This window comes from Microchirus variegatus, assembly GCF_963457635.1.
Source record: "Microchirus variegatus genome assembly, chromosome: 7".
Classification (NCBI taxonomy): Eukaryota; Metazoa; Chordata; class Actinopteri; order Pleuronectiformes; family Soleidae; genus Microchirus; species Microchirus variegatus.
This window is the reverse complement of record NC_139808.1, coordinates 25,178,826-25,201,386: the sequence shown is the minus strand read 5'-3', so window position 1 is coordinate 25,201,386 and position 22,561 is coordinate 25,178,826. Positions and strand designations below refer to the sequence as shown.

The 22,561-nt window shown below is 41.2% G+C and overlaps 2 protein-coding genes across 2 annotated transcripts in view; one reads left to right on the top strand and one right to left on the bottom strand.

Annotated features, from left to right (window-relative positions):
* Nucleotides 1-7,095, bottom strand: part of srgap3 (SLIT-ROBO Rho GTPase activating protein 3) — a gene marked incomplete at its 3' end in the record, with an annotated part of 75,895 nt that extends 68,800 nt beyond the window's left edge. Inside the window, exon 1 of the mRNA XM_083892003.1 lies at nucleotides 6,970-7,095. Within this exon, the coding sequence (XP_083748129.1) occupies nucleotides 6,970-7,033 (64 nt within the window). The 5' untranslated portion in view covers nucleotides 7,034-7,095. The remainder of the gene's footprint in view (nucleotides 1-6,969) is intronic.
* Nucleotides 7,096-13,059: 5,964 nt separating this feature from the next.
* Nucleotides 13,060-21,363, top strand: thumpd3 (THUMP domain containing 3). Its single transcript, XM_083892723.1, has 10 exons — nucleotides 13,060-13,163; nucleotides 13,749-14,097; nucleotides 14,286-14,363; nucleotides 15,189-15,611; nucleotides 16,219-16,349; nucleotides 17,842-17,911; nucleotides 18,436-18,551; nucleotides 18,874-18,978; nucleotides 19,352-19,475; nucleotides 21,043-21,363. Exons 2-10 carry the CDS (start codon nucleotides 13,828-13,830, stop codon nucleotides 21,232-21,234), a joined length of 1,509 nt encoding a protein of 502 aa, XP_083748849.1. The 5' UTR covers nucleotides 13,060-13,163; nucleotides 13,749-13,827; the 3' UTR covers nucleotides 21,235-21,363.
* Nucleotides 21,364-22,561: the final 1,198 nt, after the last annotated feature.

Below are 22,561 nucleotides of genomic sequence, written 5' to 3'. Positions count from 1 at the left end.
CATTCCTGGAATTGTTGTCTAGCAGAGCTCCGCTTTGTCCCTAAAAAACGAGAGCATGCAGGCGAGTGCGATAGTTTCCGGAAGATCGGAAGTCTGCAAAGTGTTCTGTTTTTGGCTGCACAGTGCAGCACAGAGTTCTTCACAAACTTCCAGCCTCAGAGGATTTACATTATATATATGACGGCAATAATGATGGCTTTTTCCAAACGCTAACTGCTGTTAGCTGCCGTTAGCCTCAGTGACGCTGACTTAGTTTCCTGTGTCTCATTTGCATATTTAAAGAGAAAGGCACTCAAAAGCGAGCGTTCTGAACAGGGCTGTTTTGTTCAGAGTGATTGAACTGCTGTGGTGTTTCATCCTTATGGTATTGTTGACCAAAGCATGTCACAGACATGTTCATTAGGACACCAGGGAACTAGGTTCACTCGTCCTTTAAGTAGCATCAGTTAAAGGTAAAGATGTCTGAATCTACTGTCGCATTTCAAGAGGAAAATGAGCAGGTTTCAAGTGTCAATCAGACTATTTTTAAAACTTTATTTACAGCTTAACAGCCGTGTAACTCTCATTTAAGTCTCCCTGTAAACTTGTAATAACACAATCACTGCGTTGAAAGGCATCACTGCTGCTGCTGCTGCTGCTGATTAAAATTCACTCAGCACAAACGACTGAATGTAAACCAGAAGTGAACTCGTCCACTGACTGACTGGCACCGAATCGCAACAAGAAATTCCCGACTGTTTTCTCTGCTTCTTTCTTTCTTTCTTTCTTTGTCGTCTCCTTCCTCAATGCCACAGCACGGACAAATAAAACGACTATTCTTGTGAGTTCTCGGTTCTTTTTAACGGGGTTTAATTTATGCCTGGCGAGAGCAGCCAGCTCATGAAAGACCAATTATCTCTCGAAAAATCTTGTGAGACGGAACGGAAACAAACTCTCGATTCATGGTGCGGCAGCTGCACGCTGGTCCGTACTGCTGAGTCTGCAGAGATGACACTTATGTGACTATGATGATGATGTACAGTTATGGTGACAAGAGCAATGATGGCTCTAAAGGATTAAAAGGCACATAATGATGACCTCTTGTCATTAATATTATCCATATTTATTGGACACAGTGGGTAGAAATAAAGAGTGTAATGTCAAACCTAATGACATAACAAATACAGACGCACACATAGTTGACTTTGTGGATTCACACAGGAAACAAACCCTGAACTCTCTCACGTCAAACCTGTGGACTTTGTCTTCTCACATACGCAACAACTACATCACATGATTTCCTTCTTCTCGGCTGCAATAATCGCGACCCTTTGGCCCCGAGTCACTTCCTACAGAGAGACTCAACTGTGCTGAGATCAGCGAAATACTTGTTTTAAAATGGCTTATACACTACTGTTCAAAAGTTTGGGCTCACTTAGAAATGTCCTTATTTTTGAAGGAAAAGCACTTTTTTTTCAATGAATGTAACACGAAATGAATCAGAAATACACTCTATACATTGTTAATGTGGTAAACGACTATTCTAGCTGCTGGTTTTTAATGGAATATGTACATAGGTGTATAGAGGCCCATTTCCAGTGTTCTAATGGTACATTGTGTTTTCTAATGGCGTTAGAAGGCGATTGGATTTTTAGAAAACCCTTGAAAACCCTTGTGCAATGATGTTAGCACAGCCGAAAACTGTTTTATTAGGAATAAAAATCATTATTTCTAATCTTGTCAATGTCTCGACTATATTTTCTATTCATTTCGCAACTCTTTTGATGAATAAAACTGCGACTTTTAATGGAAAACACACAAAAAAATTGAATAGGTGAGCCCAAACTTTTGAACTGTAGTGTACACACAAGACTCCATCTTTAAGTAAACTCATAGAAAGACGTATAACTTTTTCTTGTAGAACTAAATCACGCAATGATAAATGAGTCAGCAGCAGCAGAACCTCCGTGGGCCGCCAGTGTGACTGTAATCAATGCTGCTGCTGCTGCTGCACAACAACAAATCAGACCTTGAACGACGCCCAAAATTGAGAGGAAAACAGAATAAATAAGCTGTGCCACTAAACATTAGCCTGCCTAATGATTTTCTTTTTTCATTTTTTCCCTCCCCTTTTCTTTGCAAATGTTCTCTCAGCAGCAGCAGGTTTTGCCAAACGTGCTGGCAGATGGAGAATCCTCGGCTGATGAGTCAGCAAAAACATTTTCTTCAACTCCCAACACGTTTGTGTTTCATGCCGCTCAGCAGGTGGACCACCAGGTAACTAACTTATGGTGTTTTTCCACGACGTAGTACCGCCTCGACTCGCCTCTACATGGTTTGGTTGGTTTTTCAATACAATTTGAGGAGGTACTATCCTCAATGTGGGCGGAGCCATCACTGCACCGCTGCATGAAACTACATGATACACGATATGTTAACTAGTGACTTGTAAAGGAGTTGTTTGCTATGTAACTGAATCATTAGAATCAGTTAATTAAAAAGATTTGTTCAGTAATTCCTCCAGGACCAGAGCACAGACTTGGGATTGTGATCGTTCAGTCGCTAAATACACCAGATTACTCTGTTAAACGATGATATTTTAAGATATTTCCTTTGCTAAATTTTGGCGATTAAGCTACGTTTTCAGGATTGTTCAATCTTTTTAACTGATCTACAATTCGGCATCGTTCGCGTTGATTCTTGCGCCTCTTCCTGCGACGATGCGCTAGCATCGACTTAGCTCGCTTGGAAACTGGCCTGAGCAGGTACTAAAGAAAGTGCCAGGTACTATCGCTAATGCTAAAAAGCAAAAGAGGCGAGTCACGCTAGTGGAAACACGCCATTAGTATAGGGCTGAAACGATTACTGGAGTAATTCGTGTAACTCGATTACAAAAATACCTCGAGGCAAAAACTCTGCATCGAGAATTCGTTTAATTCCTATCTCACACGGGCCTGTTCGGCGCAGGGATCATTGTTCCACACGGACTGTTTTAGCAGACGCACACCGAGTGAAACAATGTCCAAAGTGTGGGACCATTACACGCTTAACATGAAGCGTGTAATGGCAAAAACATTTTTGCATTTGAACCTTGTGGTTCCACTGCACAAGGTGCAGTGGAACCACAACAGCACGTCCTCAATGATTCAGCATCTGAGCCCAAAGCATCCAGTTGCTAACGCTAACGTAAAAATTGATGTTAGCTGATTTAATGTAGCTTACTAGGGCTGAAGCTATCTAATAATATTGTAATTGAGTATTCTACCAATTATTCCTCGATTGATGCAGCCCTAGTAAGCTACAGTAAATCAGCTAACATCAATGTTTACGTTAGCGGCGTTAGCAGCTGGATGCCTGCAGTGACCCCGATATATCGGCACAAAGAGGCTAAACACATGTGCTGTATTTAGTCATCACATGACTTAGCTTTGCTAACAAAAGCCACGATCCCATCCACGGAACGGACTGCAGGATTCAACTACCTCAGCTGAGAAGACGATGTCTGTCGCCTGGAGCGTCAACAAACACGGACACACATGATGCTCATCAGTGTTAACGCAAAATAACACTTTTTTATGGTCATAGAAGATGAGCACATGCAGCAAGCTCATGCTTAGAGAGACATTTCCAAAAAAGACTGCAACCACTGTATGTATACTATAAAGCTGAAAATGCATTTGTCGTAATGAGGCATGTGATCATACAGATACACATCATACATAGTTCTGCCTGTCTCCTTCCTTTCTAATATCACAATAAAATGGCTCCAACAAAAACGATATGAATGAAAAATAAAGGACGGTTATCTGCAAAATGCTGCAGGACCACCACAATTTCTAAAAAGGTCCGGTATAGCAGAAAATAACAACATTTACTGCACCCCCAAGTACAACAAATCGGTGATTAATTGCGGGGGAAAGCTGTTGTCTCTCAGGTCAAAATACAGCACAGCAAAAAAGAAAGAATATAAACACAAGACCAATTTAATAAAACTGAGCCACTCTGGAGACAACGGAGAGTCTATTTCTGTACACTTGCTAATGAGAATTTAAGGTTCAGGTTTTTGTTTGAAAGCTTTGTTCCTGTGCGATCTGTGGATTTCTTATTAATCTGGAGCGTAAGTCAGCAGGTGATTCGTTGGATTTAAGAAGCAAGTTTAGGTTTGCATTGGTTTGGTTCATCCTGGAAAACCTGGAGTCCGGATTTACACTACCGTCCAAAAGTTTGGGGTCACCTACACAATTTTTGTTGTGTTTTCCATTAAAACTCACACTTTTATTCATCAACATCATTGCACAAGGGTTTTCTAATCATTCAATAGCCTTCTAACTCCATTAGCAAACACAATGTACCATTAGAACACTGGCTATAATGGGCCTCTATACACCGATGAACATATTCCATTAAAAACCAGACGTTTGCAGCTAGAATAGTCGTTTACCACATTAACAATGTATAGAGTGTATTTCTGATTCATTTAATTTTATATTCATTGAAAAAAAAAGTGATTTTCCTTCAAAAATAAGGACATTTCTAAGTGAGCCCAAACTTTTGAACGTGTAGTGTATAGTGGAGCCATAACGTGGCCTTAGAACCATCACTTAGAACCTTTGGGGGTGACCACACGGTGGTTCTCTACAACCATAGAGTCAAAGTCTCTCTCTCTATTGACGTGCTAATGCGAGACCTGCCAGCTGAGCAGTCTGAATAAAGCGAACACGATCCACCAAAGTCCTTCAGAGACCAAGGCTTTGGCAGCCGGCATTGAGCGACCATCGAGCGTTCGGGATGACGGAGCGTTAAAGATCCAGCGGTGCAGTGTTTTGTTCAATTCAATCTACGCAACAAACGCAGATTAAATTACCGCTTCGTTAGTCATTTTCTTTCGGCCGTGCATTCATTAGCCCACGCTACATAACGACGAAGCGAGTCACAGGGTCTTGTTACGACCCAATCGATGGCACACTGAGGATGTCCCCCCCACCACCCTCTTCTGCGACGCACACATTATCCCATACGGCAATAACTCACAATGAGACAGGTGCAATTTTCAATCCGGAATTTCATTACGGTTCCCTCTCTGCCCGGTTCTCGTCGTAACAGATGCGTCGTTGTGAGGTGGCGGACGTAGAGACTGTATGTATAATGTCTGCAGGCTATATGCAACACAGCAGCGACAAGAGCAGCTTTCACCATAAATTAAGAATCCCTTCCCTTCCGAACGCAGATTGAGGGCCTTGTCGAACGCAAAAAGTCAGCAGACGCAGATTGGATCCAATCGGAACACAGCTTCTCCCCCATAACACGACTGGACGCAAACTAAATAAGCGATTAGCCAAACAACAGCCAACAAGACAGCATCCAAACTTCCACATATATAATATACACAACTGGGATTATTATCAGAAAGCCCCTCAGAGGCTTCATCGCAGTAGTGAGACTATGAGGCATGTGAGTTTTAGGTCCAGGGCCTTGAATCGACGTAATCCCCAGGTTCACGGAGGGAGTTGTCTGCTCACAGGCAGCACACTCTCTCATTTACACTCCCATTTTTATACACACAGCACAGCTAAATGTCACTTTTAGCTGTATTTTGAGATTGTTTATTTGTTTGCCCTGCACATCTTCGGGGAAACTTGGGATATGTTGATTTACGCAGTTATCGTCTAGTGCATCCTCTATTTTCTCTAGCTTGTGCCTCTTTTACCCCAAATCCTGAAGATATGTAAACAAATCCTGCATCCCATCAAACAAACATATGATGTAAAACACACTTTGTGCTTTCAATCTAATGTAGGACTGAAGGATTTCTGCACAGACAGTCAGGCAGTAAATTACAAACAATGACATAAAAAAAAAATGAGCGTAAAAGTGTAAACGAGGGAGTCAAACCTGTTTCTGAACTAATGGTGGAAACCTCATTGAAGCTACAGTGCACCAGACTGCCGTTATGTGCACTACCACTAGGGGGCACCTGTTTGTGGACGGTGTTTCCTCACCAATATTTGGAGCGAGCCAGAGACGAGAGCGAGAGTGAGCGAGCAGATTTTACGAACGCATCACAAGTGAAAAATATTACCAATGAGTTGAGTAATTTTTAAAGAGTTTATTTTACCGTTGTCAAGGCTACATCTTGGGATTTAAATCGGGAATCGCGATCGTAATTTAATTTTATCGACTGGTAGATCTCGACCGACATATAGATTTAAACCCGATCGACTGGTAGGGTTTAACCCGATTTAAACCTGATGGACTGGTAGACTTAAACCCAATCTACTGGTAGATTTAAACCCGATCGACTGACAGACTTAAACCCAATTGACTGGTAGACTTGTACCTGATTTAAACCCGGTCGACTAATGAGTTTTAAACCCGATTTAAACCCAATCAACTGGTAGATTGCGATCGACTGGTTGAGCACCTGGGACCTACAGTTAGGGTTTTTTTGGGAGGACAGTCGTCCTCCTTTGGTTGCATTCCACAGTCTCACCACTAGGTGTCATTATTGCTCACACACTGGACCTTTAAAGCTATAACTTGTTCCCAACATGTATGATGTATATTATTATGTGCATCAAACAAATCATACAATTGCACCCGTTGCACGTCTCTTATTGCACTTGATTCAAATTGCCAATTCCGGCCTTAAAATGTGTGGGGGGGGGGGGAAGGTGCCAACAACAATCCCTGCAAATTTATCCTGCACTGATTTGCAGGGATCTTTTCACCCAGCAACAAAGCATGCACACACACACACATTACGGCAAATCAACATTCAGCACACACACATAAAATGCTCTGTGAGGAAAAAGCTGCTGCACGGACGTGAGCTGCAGCAGCTCCTGCACTCACGGTGATGCTCTGACCTACACGATCATGTGTCACTGTATAAAAGCGTGTTTGCATGATATGCAGCTGCAGATTATGATGCAGTCTATCGGACTCTGCACAGACAATGCACACACACACACACACACACACACACCGCACCTTTCACTTGGGTCTCATAGTCCGCGATGATCTCCTTGTCCTTCTTGTACCTCGTAGATGACATGGTTTCCCTCAGGGTTCAGGAGCGTCGGGGACACTCGGTGATGATTGTGCTCTTCTTCTTCTTTTTTCTTCCTCTTCTTCTTCTTCGTTTTCTCTAGGGTCCGAGAACAAAAGCTCAAAGGTCGACTTTGTACCAAATCAGTGCGAGAGCGAGACTTGAGCTGCAGTCCAGTGCTGCTGCTGCTGCATTCTCCTCCTTTATTGTTCGTCTTTTCTCTGTCTCTGATGATCGGACACAGTCAGTGATCCTCCTCCTCCTCCTCCTCCTCTTCTGCTCCCAGTCAAACTCAAAAAGCTTCAGCAGGAAACACAAAAGGCACAAGCGAGACACTCATGACTGTGGTGAGAGCATGATGAAGAGCAAAGAGCCTTAAACCTGAAGCCTTTACAGAGTCTCTTCTTCTTCTTCTGAGCTGCTGTGGTCACAGAGACACAGAGACACGCAGACATGGAGCGTTTCTGCGCTGACCTGTGACTCTGCTGCTGCTGCTGCTGCTGCTGCAAGGAAACGGGAATTTAAGAAGTGATCACGTGACTCTCCTCATTATTGTCAAAAACACCCCCTCCTTCCCTTTTATGCCCGTCTCACACACTCTCTCTCTCTCTCTCTCTCTCACACACACACACATTTGTACAAATATGCTAATCACGTTTCTGACCGTCTGTAACCCCATTAAAGGTCCAGTGCAACATTTTTCGCCTGTTGTATTATAAGCATGTAACATTAAAGGGACACTGTGTAGTATTTATGGGTTTATATGACCCGAAATCCACTTTTTTAAACATATTATGTGCTCCTGCATTGTCTAGTCGCTGTATAATATTTTTTGTTTCATTTTTGTAGTGTTTCAAAAAAGTCATGTAAAATAACCTAATAATAACATAGCCACTGTTAGCAGCGAGACGCCATGTTTCTACCGCGAGGGAACAAATCAAGCGTCTCTTTACTTGGAGCGGAAGTCCCGCCTCCTCTCTCTCCGCTTCGTCTGCTACGGCCGCGGTAGCTCGCCCTCTCCCTCGCCTCACGAACCTCATCTGCTGACACGGAGAAAGACGACGAAGACGACATTTGACCGGCTGAGGACACCGTAGCGCTCAGGGAAGGGAGGGGGTGAGCAGAGGAGCAGTTCTTTGTTGTAAATTTCAGCCTCTCCTCTAGATGGCACTATAAACTACTTACTTCACCTTTAAAGAGAGTTTTGTTTTTCACAGCCTATTCGATGTGCTCGCTTTACCTCGCATTATTAACTGTAATTATATACGACGCAAATAAGAATAAGAGCTAGGACCATGCGTGCTCAACAGTCTGTTATTTTTTTATTTATTCGTTAATCCTCTCAAAAAATAACAGCAAAGCTAATAATATATAATATAAAAATTCAGTGTAACTTCATCTTGGCTTGCGCCATCCTCGCATCACTGTAGGTGGTGCTACAGAGCCCTTGTGCAACGCACATGCAACGCATTTTCACAAAACTTGACCTCCATACAAAGTTTCAAGAGTTTTTATGCACGTTAAAACCTATCGAGCAAGTTAGCTTGCAGGCTACCAAGCTAGTATCTGTCTGCCTGTCACCTGTGCCACAAATGTGCACCTGGGACCTGTAGTTTTTTATGATTTTTTATGGAGGACAGTCGTTTGGTTGCATTCCACAGTCTCACAAGCAGCACCGTAAGGTGACATATTTAAACTCTAACAAAGGGCTTTACAGGGTTCTTTGTCCATGTGACTGAGATCAATTGCGATGTTTGTTTGGCCAAAGTGAACATTTTGTGTTTGCCCCTTCTTTTTCATCTTAGACCCTTAAAATCAACATTTGCTCAGTGAAATCCCTTCATTAAGCGTCCCAAAATAAAGACTTCACTTGAACAGAAACAGAGAGAAGTCTAATTTGCTATAATAAAATTAAACGGCGTGTTTTTTCTGCTCATATTTAACACATTTTGTCCTCACGTCGTCATTATATCATGTTACTTGGTCTGACACCGTGTGAAAGCAGCAACAGTGGATGATGAGGATGATGAGGATGATGATGATGATGATCCAGCAGCACCCATGATGCTTTAATGATCAGGCTCTGCTGCTCCGGCTAAAACACACACACACACAAACCATTAGCACTGAAAAGGGGAAAAATTATATCTTTCTTTTCCCAGACACACAGGTGCATATCTGTGTCCTCCTTGTTGTTGTTGTTTTCCATAGTTTAAATCTGTTGGAGCTGATTATGAGTCTGCAGATGAATATGATGGCAAAACTGCTGTCATTATGGCTCGAGAAGGGAATAAAAAAAAAATATATGAAAGGGTCGCTGTCTGAAGTCTTGTCGAGTTGTCGAGTTGTTGTTTGTCACCTTCTCGTTTCAGGAGGGGAACAAAACAGACCGCTGACTCACAACAACGTGGGAGCTGCACAAAGCTGCACGGCTAACACTGCAGATGCTCCGTCTGCTCCTCACTGACACTTTGATATATTGATTTAAGTCGACACAGGAAGGGAGGGATTTATCACCCTCTTCCTACTGAAATGCAAGGAACGTTTTGTTGTTATTCTTGTTCCAGTCGCTTATTTGACGGTAGTTAGTTAGTTTTTTAAATAGTGTTTTTTTGATTCCTAAGACCTTGACACTGTGTCTGTGGGACCACTTCAGATATGATGTAACCTGTTTTGAACTGGTCAGAAACGCAGCACAAGTTAATGATTTGCAGCTAATGTTTTGTGCCGAGTCATCACACTCTTGTCTTGTACACAACGTCCACTCGATAGGTTTTAAAGTTCAACTCATACATACATGTAATTTAATAATATACAATATTAATTGCTACTCTTGGTATAGATTACACCCAGACCACCTTTGTCTGTCTGTCTGTCTGTCTGTCTGTATGTCTGTCTATCTATCTATCTATCTATCTATCTATTAAAAGCTAGCTTAAAGTTAGCCAAAACAATTGCTGTTTATCTATTTACTAAAAGCTAGCTTAAAGTTAGCTAAAACAATTTCTATCTATCTATCTATCTATCTATCTATCTATCTATCTATCTATCTATCTATCTATCTATCTATCTATCTATCTATCTATCTATCTATCTATCTATCTATCTATCTATCTATCTATCTATCTATCTATCCATCCATCTATCCATCTATCTATCTATCTATCAGCTAGCTTAAAGTTAGCTAAAACAATTGCTGTCTATCTTGCTAGTTAGCTATCTATCGGTCTGCCTGTCACCCGTGCCACAAATGACACTATTATCGCTTCTGTACCGATGTACTATCTTATTTATGCGTGTATATTATTTTAATTTTGTATTATATACACTATGTAAATTGATTTTTAAATAAACAAATAAAGAAGAAATTCAGTTTGAATATGAAATCAACTTCATATATCTAATTTGTCTGGTGACCTCTGCTGAAGTCTACGATCCAGATTAACGCCATCATTAGTCAATTATACCCTTAGGCTCGTCAGTATAATATTATGAATGACCCTTTAAGTTGTAGACTTGTGTGTCTGGAAGCATCACTTGTAGAATCCTTGTGTAAAATTGCACAGGATGTCTGAAGAACCCGTCTGCTTTGAGGATATTCCCCCACTTGCTTATTGTCTTTTATCCATATTATTGCATGTTATTGCTTTGTGAGGCACGGATAAATCCCTCAAGTGCTGGTCACGGAGGACGAGCTGCAGTGTTTCGTCTTATCAACACAAGTTTTCTACCAACCGCTAAGTTTCTTTTCACTGTCTGCAGCAACTGAAGAGGGAACAAAAGCCATGTTTTATAACAGTCGTCGTCTATATCGCCATAAAGTTTTTTTGGGGGGGAGTGCAATGACTGCGCTCACCGCCTGCCATCTGTCGAGCCCAGCACACACCCCTCGTTTCACAGACTTCTCGCTTACTAATCAGAGTCCGACTAAAAATAGTGAAGTTGACACGAAAACAACATTTTCAATCAACAACATACAAGGTAAAGGCGTTAAAGGTGCCATATGCAAGAATGTGGCTAAAAACGGCTACTACATTCAAATTCAAAATACAGAGGTCTTTAAGGTTTCGTTTTCTGACGTAAATGGCAACCCATGGTTGCTCAGCGACTGAGACTCTACTGACTGCAATGACTGGTAGACCACGGTAGGTGGCGCCACATGCCAAAACATGATTTCAAAACATAAACGTGATTTGCAGTCTGCAAAATTTTTTTTTTTAATGCAAATAATGTGGCTGTACTGTTGTTGGTGAGTTCAGTTTGTCATATGAACATTATTCCTGAGTCTCTGTGACATATTAGGAGGATTTTATGGCCAGTTGCTTTAGATTTATTACATAATGCACCTTTAAATAAATAAATACGGCTGTTATATTGATTAGGTGATGTTAAATAATAAAAAAAATGGTGGGAATAAACATTAGGGCTTTTTGTTTTCTTTTACAGGTGTTGTTTTTACTTAATATTAAAGCACTTATTGTCCACAGGCTTGATATAAATCCTCCACAGAAAAACCTCTACATAAACGCCATTAATCACAAGTGATAAATGGACAACTGATGATTATGAGCAACTTTAAAGGATTTAAAGAGTTCAATGTAAGAGTGATGTTTCTTATTTGGCAAATATAAAGCAGTGGCGGCCTCTACTGGCTGTATACGCTATGAATTTATGTTATATATTTAATGCTTAGTAAATCAGTTATTTTACATACACGACTCCTCTTTTATTGGGTCAGAACAGCAGCAAGAGGATGAGTATCAGTTAGTGTTAATACAACTAGTATTGTTTTTAAATCACTTTAAGCTATAATCGCATAATTACTGGCATGATTCCTTTAATGAGTTACACGCATGTGAACAAATTCACTTTTAGGAAGAAAAACAAACCGACTCCCTGTGTTATTTTCTCCAAACAACTTTCTCCCTCTCTGTTGTTGTTGATGTTGTGCTGAGTGGTTTCAGATGTGTTCACGGTCTCTAAAAAACTAACCCCATGGCGCCCTCTACCGATATTTTATGGTACAGATGAAAATAAATTGTATTTTTTATTTGATATAGTATAAGAAGAGTGAGTATATGAACGAATGCAGTGCTGTTACACAAGGAAAATCTAAATAAATAATTACAAAGCTTCAAAAAAAATATGTACAAAATCTAAACATTGTTATGCTTATTTATGCATTTAAGGAGAATTTTGATTGATATTTGTGATGGATTTCTATAATTTGAGATGTTTAACACACTATTTTGTGGTCGGGCTGAAAAGTTCATAGGCTGAACTTGATCGAATTTGACCAAAAATAATTTTATTTATTTTATGTCTGCATTTAATAAACATGCCGTGCTTTTATTCTGAAGGACGTCACCCGGAAGTGTCAAACTGTCGTTGCCGGTGTTACGCCGAGTTCTGCGCGCCTGCCGGGAATTGCATGCCTCTGACGGTTACGCGCACAGCTCCGAGAACACATAAGCTAACTAAATAAAAACGTAATAAATGATACAATTATATGTATTCTTGTAAAAAGAAACTTGACTGTACAAATACAACATACGTAGGACGTTGCTAATTAAATAATAATGAAGTGATGCTACTAGCATAACACTAATGTGAACCTCTATAGTCTATAAAGTACAAACGGAGATTAAAAAAAAAATTAAAACACACAAAATATAAAATAAAACATATACAGAACTTGTGCCCTCGCCAGACAGGATCTAAAACACAAAAAGGTGCTTAAGACTCGTAAACAGCCTTAATTGCTAGTACATTTCCGCTCGTTTCAAACTTCCGGTATTTCTACCCTTTAAAAATAAAATTCGTATGAAGAAATGTTTGTAAGAAAAACGTTACTATCGTCCCCAAGTAACAGAAACCACATTATCATTAATAAACCCCCAAAAAGTATGCACTTCAAGTCATAGTTTGCCATAAAAGAGCATCATCTTTCTCGAAGCTTCAGTTGTGCGCGTTCCCGTCAGAGGGATGCAATTTTTCCGCCAGGCGCGCAGAACTCGGCGTAACACCCGTAAGCGGAAACCACGTGCTTACACACACGGGGAGACAGCATGAGCAACTGCCGAATGAGTCCAGATTATTGACCCTTTTGAGACGGTTGTCAGACTTTGGCTGCTCGGTGAGCTCCAGTACTTACTCGCACATCATCGCGCGGCAGCCGTTTCATTCATATACTGCGTCAGTAGTTTCAGTTTGCGCGAGTTTTTCCTCGTCGTATCCAACTTTTTTAGCTGCCGGAAGCTAACGTTAGCCAGCTGAGACTGCCGGTAGCATTCACTTGTAGCTGGTTGTGTTGTTCTTACGTGCACTCGGGTTTTAATCACGACCAGGGTCTTCCGTAGTGCGTGAAAATTATATTAACGATTTATTTTCTTACAATGTCCGCTTATTTTCCATTTCCATTCATTGTAAACGAGTCAAATACGGAACGTAAACCCGAGCACAGTGGGAAAAAAACTGTCTGTCCTCTCAATCATCAACACCTGAGTAAAGTGACAGGTGATTTAAATAATGACCCAGGGCTGGTGTCAGCCGCAGGCAGATTATAGGAAATTAAATATAGTCCCCCTAGTGGTTGGAGGGGGAACTCACAAATAATAAAGAGACATGGCTCCCTACAGTAAACAGTTTAAAACTGTGATTTACTAATGACTTTCAATGTGTAAGTGTAAAATACTAAAGTTTGAACACCTCTATCTCCCAGGTGACTGAAGCTATTGTCACGCCCATCACCAGGTTACAGGTGTGTGAATTGAGGAGCCCACACACACAACACAGACACCATGATGTCCTCGCGTGGAGACGGGGAAGCAAAACAAGGCGCCGAAACGGCCGAGTCATCACCGTGTCCCTGCACCGACACTGAAACTGACGCTGACACTGACGCCACCAGTGCGTCAGACGTCTTCACTGTCACTATAGGAGCCACCGTTCCCACAGGGTTCGAACCCACGGCAGCAGAGGAGGTGAAGGAGAAGATCGGGGTGGATGCAAGGATCAGCAAAGATCGTGGTCGTATATATTTTCCAGTGTCAACCGACAAGCTTTTCCAGGTACGATACAAAAGACTCTACTGGGGTTTTTTTCATTGTTCTGCTGCTGATCTTCTAAAACCAGGGTAGATGTTGTACTGACTCACAAGCATTTTCCAGGTTTCTGTGAATAAAAATGTCCAGATTCACAGACTCTCTGAGTGTGTAAAGTGTATAAATGCACAGATACTCTGTTTCTGCTCCTTTAGGTTCATCATCTGAAGTCTGTGGACAACCTGTTCGTCGTGGTGGAAGAATATGATCATTACCAGTTCAAGGAATCAAAGGTAATCCAGCTCATTTTTGGACCATGATAATCCTACTGTTGACTTTACTTTGGAAAAGGCCATATTTAAATTGTGTTTACAAGGGTTGCTAACAAAATATTCATTTCGTATTCCTGTTTATTGGCTAAGTTGTATGTTAATGACTCACATGTCATTCACTGCTACTAAAACTCAAAGAGGACGCTAGTATTTTGATTTATACCCCACATTTGTTAATCTGATTATTGCTTATTGTACACTACTGTTCAAAAGTCTGGGGTCACCTATACAATTGTGTGTTTTCCATTAAAAGTCTCACTTTTATTCATCAAAAGAGTAAAAAAAATATATAGTCAAGACATTGACAAGATTAGAAGTAATGATTTTTATTCAAAATAATCATCTATTATAATAATAATTCGCTAGTGCTAGCATCATTGCACAAGGGTTTTCAAGGGTTTTCTAATCATCTGCCATTAGCAAACACAATGTACCACTGGAAATGGGCCTCTATACACCTACATACATATTTAATTAAAAACCAGACGTTTGCAGCTAGAATAGTCGTTTACCACATGAACAATGTATAGAGTGTATTTCTGATTCATTTAATGTTATATTCATTGAGGAAAAAGTGCTTTTCCTTCAAAAATAAGGACATTTCTAAGTGACCCCAAACTTTTAAACGGTAGTGTATGTTAAGATCATGTCAACATGGCAGAATATATTATATTCTGCCATGTTGACATGATCTTAACTAACTTTTGTCTTAATTGGGTTAACATCAGAATGTTGCTGTCCATGTGTCAGAGCCTCAAACTTTGTTGTTTTCTTTTTAAAATACAGGAAGAGGCATTATCTGACTTTATGCAGCTCGCCTCCAAGCTTCCCTGGACGAATGCCCTCCAGGTCTGGAAACTAAATGGCGCTCTAAAAAAGAAGAAAGGACACCGAAAAGGAGGGAGTGGCCCCAAAGTAAAACCCAGCGGTGAGACCAGCGACGCCGCCGCCACCGCAGTGGCCAGCGCTGAGCAACAAGAGCCACCTGAGGCGGCGTCCGCCGCTGAGGGCCAGATAACATCTGAGTCCGGCACACAAGACACTGAAGAGGCGGCCGCGCCCAAGGCCAAACTCATTAAGTTTCGTGTGACATGCAACAGGGCGGGCGACAAGCACAGCTTCTCCTCCAACGAGGCGGCCAGAGACTTTGGCGGAGCCGTGCAAGATTTCTTCCAGTGGAAAGCGGATATGACAAAGTTTGACATTGAGGTAGGCGTTTGGAAGGGGGGACTGACGCAGAAGTGAATTCCACCGCAGCAGCAGCCAAAAAAAACCCAGAAGGGAAAACCAAATGCATAGTTGAGGGAGAATGACAACAAAATGACAACTTGGCTGCGTCATATTTTCCAAAAGAGATAAGTTTTTTTTGTCCACATGTGCGCTTGTTTCCCCTTAATTAAAGACTAGAATAGAGAATGTGACCGTTGCTGAAGTCTATCCATTATTGTTTTAGCTTTGCAGTCTAACAACAGCTTTTTTGGTCAAATATATTAAATTTTTCTTTCTTCATTGACTTCAATCTGTCGATTATTTACTCGTTTAGTCCATAAAATGTTAAAATCATTGATCAGTATTTGTCAAACCTGTCTTTTTGATGTTCTCGACTGTTTTGTTTTGTCCACAAACCAAAATTATTCAGTTTTAATGATTGCTTTGTTATGTGGAGCAAAGAAACAAAGAAAATATTCACATTTAAGAAGCCAAAACAATCAGAAATCTTGTTTTAATCATGAAAAAACTTAATAGTTGACAATTAATTTAGTTTCAGCTCTACTTTATTTATCATATTGCACTGTGTGTGCTTTTCTGCTGGCAGGTTTTACTGAACATCCACAATGAGGAAGTGGTGATTGGCATCGCGCTCACAGAGGAGAGTCTACACAGGAGAAACATCAGTCACTTTGGACCCACGACGCTGCGGTCCACCCTGTGTTATGGCATGCTCAGGTATTACTAAGTATTACTGGAAAAACACTATAATGACACTTTACACACCTGGTCAAAGTTATGGAGCGTGGAGCACTCAAGACAAGAATTTAAAAAGCACACATGACCGAGTTAGGCTTGCCCTGACTGAATACTGGAGTATCCGATATCACCGCACATGCCAAGAAAAACTGTTCTCTGTCTCACTGAAGTATTTATTTTAGGGATTAAACTGAAGGAACGTACGAAGATTTTCCATGAAGAAAACGCAACAGCATGACGAGTTAATAATTCCATAGATAATAATAGCATGAGAGATTATATCGAGGTTTGACGATGTTTTAATTTGACTTTTGAATGTGGCAGACCACATCCAAGCAGAAAGGGAACGTGGCGTGTGAGCGAAAGGTTGCTAGTTTAAGACCCTGCCACGTCAAGGGTTGGTCTCTTGTGTCGCATTGTGATTAGTCAGTGTGTGGAGAAGTTATACGGCCACTTCCTGTTTGTAGGCGAATGGTCCCAATGGTTGCCATCGCCAAACCCTTTAAAATCCACAAAACCTTTACGATAAAGTTTTTTGATGATGAATTTGTACATTTACGAAGCGAGTTATGGTGCTACTTCCTGTTCGTTGCTTGCATACATGTTTGGGGCGTTCCGCTGATCTCACATATGAAGTTTCAAGTAGATTGGTCAACGTACACCCAAGTTACAAGGCACTTCCTGTTTGGTGGCGAATGCTCCAAATGGTTGCCATGGCCGAAACCTTTACAATAACGTTTTGTTGATGATGACTTTGTACATTTACAAAGCAAGTTACGGTGCTACTTCCTGATCGTTGCTTGCATACATGTTTGGGGCGCTCCCCTGGTCTCACATATGAAGTTTCGAGTCGATTGGTCAATGTACGTCCAAGTTACAAGGCACTTCCTGTTTGGTGGCGAATGGTCCTAATGGTTGCTATGGCCTAATCCTTTTAAATCCATAAAAACTTTACGTTAACGGTTTTTGATGACGACTTTGTACAGTTATGCAGGGAGTTATGGTGTTGTTTCCTGATCGTCGCTTGCATACATGTTCAGGGCGGGCCCCTGGTCTCACATATGAAGTTTCAAGTAGATTGGTCAATGTACAGTCAAGTTACAAGCCACTTCCTGTTTGGTAGCGAATGGTCCCAATGGTTGACATGGCCAAACCCTTTAAAATCCACGAAACCTTTACGATAAAGTTTTTTGATGACGAATTTGTACATTTACGAAGCGAGTTACGGTGCTACTTCCTGATTGTCGCTCGCATACATGTGTTAGGGCGGGCCCTTGGTCTCACATATGAAGTTTCGTGTAGATTGGTCAATGTGCGGCCAAGTTACTAGGCACTTCCTGTTTCAGCAGCTAAAACTAGCCAAAATTCCCTTTTAAATCTGGCTCAGCACAAGAGAGAAACATGCTGGGTGCCTATGAGAATTGATTGATCCTGTATTCGGACATTTTTCATTGTTTTTTCATTGTCACAGGCTGTGTAACCCCCAGGCATCTGATGTAATAGTCGATCCAATGTGTGGGACTGGAGCCATTCCTCTGGAGGTGAGACATAACATCCAACCATGACCGAGACTGAATAACCATAAGGTGTATATATATGTAAATCGCTCTTTTATGACCTTAATGTTTATACAACCCAAACAGTGTCACAGAAACCGGAATAAAATAAATAAATAAACAAAAAATAAGCATCGTGTCATGATGACTTATCAAAATATAGACGCACCCACCAGACGTTGCATGGCTAGTTTTCTTTGGATAAAACACTGAGTCACATCTGGAAATTTCTTCTCTATTATTAAATTACATCTGATCCAAAAAATCTGATCCAACCTTGTATTCAGTATTTGCCAAGCTCTTGTGCAATTTCACCCATGCACAAAGCAAGCGTCAAAGCCTGGCCCAGTCCCAGTCATATACCTGTGAATACCCAAATACCCTGATTACTGGGTATTTTTGCAATTCTGGCTTCTGAGGAAGTGCATTTCTTCAAGAGGGTTTTTAATGATAATAATAATGACTAAGCCCATGCCACTAATTGCGTAACGCTTGTGCCATTTACCCAGGGAGCCATTGAATTCAACAGTGCGTTCTACATCGCTGGCGACAACAACGACATGGCGGTGAAACGCACGGTCAATAACGTGTGTCACATCCAGAAAAGGAGAGCAGAGAAGGGCAGGTGAGAATGGACAGATTAACATCTGGTGGGGCTCTGTTCTGACCCGGGATGATCCAGATTGTTTTTGAACTGGGTGTCAGACCTGTGTCTGTCCTCCTCCTCCTGGCTCCTTTGTGCCAAGAGCTAGCATAAGGCAACAGGATTGCTCTTATTAAAGACATTAAAAATGCAAACTGCCAACAAAAATGTTGTTAAACCTCTAAAAAACATGTTAAACAAGTTAATACCAGGTCTGAACAGAGTCATAAGGGCTTATTTTCACTTAAAAATAAAGCGAGCTGACGATCATCATCACGTTTGATATGTTTTTGGATTCTTCCAGTGTGTCTGCGTTGCCCATCGACACGGTGCAATGGGATTTATGCAATTTACCCATACGGACCAGCTCTGTTGACATCATCATCAGTGACATGCCCTTTGGCAAGAGGTACTGTAACAGCACATTGTTTTATGAGTCTCTGCTTTTGGACTGCAGGTCCAACACAATGCACATTTCTCAACTAAGTTACTTTATTCTAGGGCGGGGCACGTTAACGTGTAAACAACAGTTAACGTTGAGGCCATAGCGCTGCTAACGCAGCTAACAGAGCTAACTGGTCAAGTCCAGGCTAACGGTGCCTGGACTTGACGTTAACATTGGTGCCCAGCAATACTATATTCCTTATGTTTTTATAACGTTGACGCTAAAGAGCTAAAGCAGCTAACAGAGCTAACTGGTCATGTCCAGGCTAACGGTGCCTGGACTTGGCGTTGTTAACGTTGGTGCCCAGCATTACTTTATTCCTTTTGTTTTTTTGCAGAATTGGCTCCAGGAAGAAGAACTGGGACCTTTACCCATCCTGTCTGAGAGAAATGGCTCGCGTGTGTCGACCAGGCTCTGGAAAAGCCGCCCTGTTGACGCAGGACAAGAAATGCTTTGCCAAGGTAAACCTTATTACAGGTGGCAGGAATTTCAACAAAGGTATTACATAGTTTCCAGTTTCCAGAGAAGTAAGAAGTAAGATAACGTTACATGGGGTTGGCATTAATCAAGTGTGTGCTGACAGCCCTCCTAATGTGTGTGTGTGTGTGTGTTTTGTGTCTAGTATAAAGGCTCACCTTGTCAGAACCAGTCTTTACAACAAACACTATTGTTTGAAAACGGCACTGTTAGCTGGAGCCGGAGAGGCTGCCGTGGCTTCACATGTCGAAAGAGTTGAGCGAGATCGTATTATTTAAACAAAGATTGACTGGTATCAATGGGTCAAGTTCGCTGAATCACTGTTTCCACCACAAGCCCGGACGACTGGAGCAGCAAGGAAAAGCACAGGTGTTGCCGATCACATGATCAGTGGCTCTGTTCAAGTTAGGACAGCGAGGAAGTTAAATGGAACTCAGCCATCATTCATTTGCTTATTTACACTTGTAATTTCCTTCACAGTCACCTGTCAAAATGACTGCTGTACAAAGGGCCCATTGTGTCTCCTGAGATGATTTTTTCTAATCACCACCACATCTGTGAGAGTGATCAAAGATGTAAAAGCATTTGAGCTTGTTTACTTCACAATGGAGTGGCCACATTCCTGTTCTGCTTAAAAACAAGTGCCATTCTTGAACTGACTGAAATTCTCCACCGGTGTTTGGGGTCATGGGTCTCAACTTATCCTGAGACAGGTTTACTAATAACCCTTGTAGAATATTTCAAAATAAGCTGTTTAACCCTTCGAACACAGAGCATTTCGGCTGCTTTTTACCCATTACTATGTTTAAACATACAGTATATACAGAGGGTATAAGAATGTGCAATATAGAGTTTCTTATACCCTTTTTTTTTTACAGAAACCTAGCCAAAAAGTACTCAAAATGTTTAAAAATCGCATTGAATTTGTAAAATTTTGGAAATTCGTCACAGTTCAAAGTTTAAATGATTAAAATGATAACCATCATTTATAAAGTTGCGTTTTATTATGAAATGTTGGCTTTATCTGCCATATTTTGAAGTTTATGTGCCCTCTAATCAAGTCTTCTTTTGGCTTCTCCCTTCAGGAGTTGCCACATTGCTCTGTGCCTGGGGTGGTTGGCTGTAAATGAGTCGTACTGAGCACAGGTTGCTCTTCCAACTTTCTGGTTGGCTCTGCCGGAGTGCCCTTGGGCAAGACACAAAACACCAAACTGTTGCTGTTGCAGGTGTGCCAGCAGCGTGTCAGTCCGAATGATAGATGTGGGAAAGAAAAAGTGCTGCATATGAATCTGGGTGTGAATGTGTGAATGGTGCTGCAGTATAAATATAGCCCATATAAATATCGGCCATTTACGAGTCTGTTTAAAAGAATCTGTTTACCGTTTAGTCGTTTAATTAAATAAAACCCCTGTTTGCACTCTGATGCTAGTTGAAGTAGTCAGACGTTGCGTCACGTAAAGCGACGCGATTGTCTACGCAGGAAATCTCGTTTTACACGAAAACAGATGTCTCATTTGTTAGTTTGATCTGACAAGAGTGATGCATCCACAGGCTATTTCCAGGATGGGAGGACTGTGGAGGAAGCTGTTCACTGTTTGGGTCAACGTCGGGGGTTTACACGCCGGCGTCTACCTTCTCAAGCGGACGGGGGCCGTGTTTGGCCAAACCCCCGAGGACGTCTATGAATCACGAGGGACAGTTGATACACAGGTGGACGAGAAGCAAGAAAAGGAGCTCTCGTAATCTTCACCCACTCACCCCCCCCATGTTTACATTCTGAAAGTTTATTTGAGGCCGTGTATGATTATCAATGTTTTATTTTCAAAGCCGCAGCTTTGGTTTATAACATTTCGTATTTCACGTGTGGTGTAATGTGACAAAACGGCTTCTCTAGAAGACCGAAGCCTCGTGTTGAGCAGCAGTTCAATGGTTCTCACGCTGTTCCGACTAGTTTATTTGTGATGCTTTGTGTTGCTGGCTAGAAAACCCCACCGAAGTTTTCATTTCAGCCCTCAGGTCTGCCGTGTTGTCTTCACAGGAAGTTCATTTGTTCTGATTAATAAAGATTCTAACAAATTGTCAGTGTAAACGTTCACTCGGTCGCCGTGTGACGATGACGCACTCGCGTCGCAATGCCGAGAAGACAAGGGTGTGAATTTCAGCCGATTTGAAAGGAAAGTAGGTGAAAGTCGCTCAGTGCGAGTGTGTTCTTTATCTTCATGTTTTTGATGTCATCTTTCACACCTTCATATTTGGCATTCAACCATTTCAGACCCCGGAGACTAATATCAGCTGTCAAAACAGAAATATGTCTCTCTCTGTGTGTGTGTGTATAAATATTAGTAACTCAATCAAAGTGTCATATTTATGTCATCACATGCAGGCAGGAGTATTTTGAACTTCCTGTCGCTTTAATGAGAATAAGCCGACACACCCAATACCACACACAGGGTATTTCCAAGCAGGAAAAAAAAAAGTGTTGACAGACATGCTTCCCATCACAACAAATAACCTGTCAATCATTCTTGCAAACAAATCAGAGGCAATTTATTGTGTGGTCGAGGTGACCGACATAAACATGGGATGTTAGACTAAAGACGTTCAGATTTCTGAAAAAAACGAACAATAAAAGTAAGATACTTGAAGACGAGAGCAAACGTTAAATGCAAATAAATATGAAATTTGAACAGAAATACAAACATTCAAAACACCAAAAATATAAAGTAATTTCAAAGAGTTCCTCACGACACAAATGGACATCTCTGAGGATGAATTCCAGAAGTGAGGACATGGATATGTACGCAAACTATTATCATTTAACCTAATTGTCTGTTTTTGGAAGTGTGTCTTTTAGAGCTGAAACAATTACTCGATTACTAAATGAACCGTCAAATATTTTGATAATCGATTTGAAGCTTTTTTCATCATTAAAACAAGATTTCTGATTGTTTCAGCTTCTTAAATGTTTTTAATTTTCTTTGTTTCTTTGCGCTATATAACAACAAAGTCATTCAAAAACTGAATAATTTTGGTTTGTGGACATTCGGGAACCTCATAATTTTCCTCACGT

What these genes read in the sequence shown, in the direction of transcription:
- thumpd3 (XM_083892723.1), top strand. Translation starts at nt 13,828, where the DNA reads ATGATGTCCTCGCGTGGAGACGGGGAAGCAAAACAAGGCGCCGAAACG. An exon ending in TGACAAAGTTTGACATTGAG is followed by an intron (nt 15,612 to 16,218) that starts GTAGGCGTTTGG and finishes TTCTGCTGGCAG; the next exon opens with GTTTTACTGAACATCCACAA. An exon ending in CTGTGTTATGGCATGCTCAG is followed by an intron (nt 16,350 to 17,841) that starts GTATTACTAAGT and finishes TCATTGTCACAG; the next exon opens with GCTGTGTAACCCCCAGGCAT.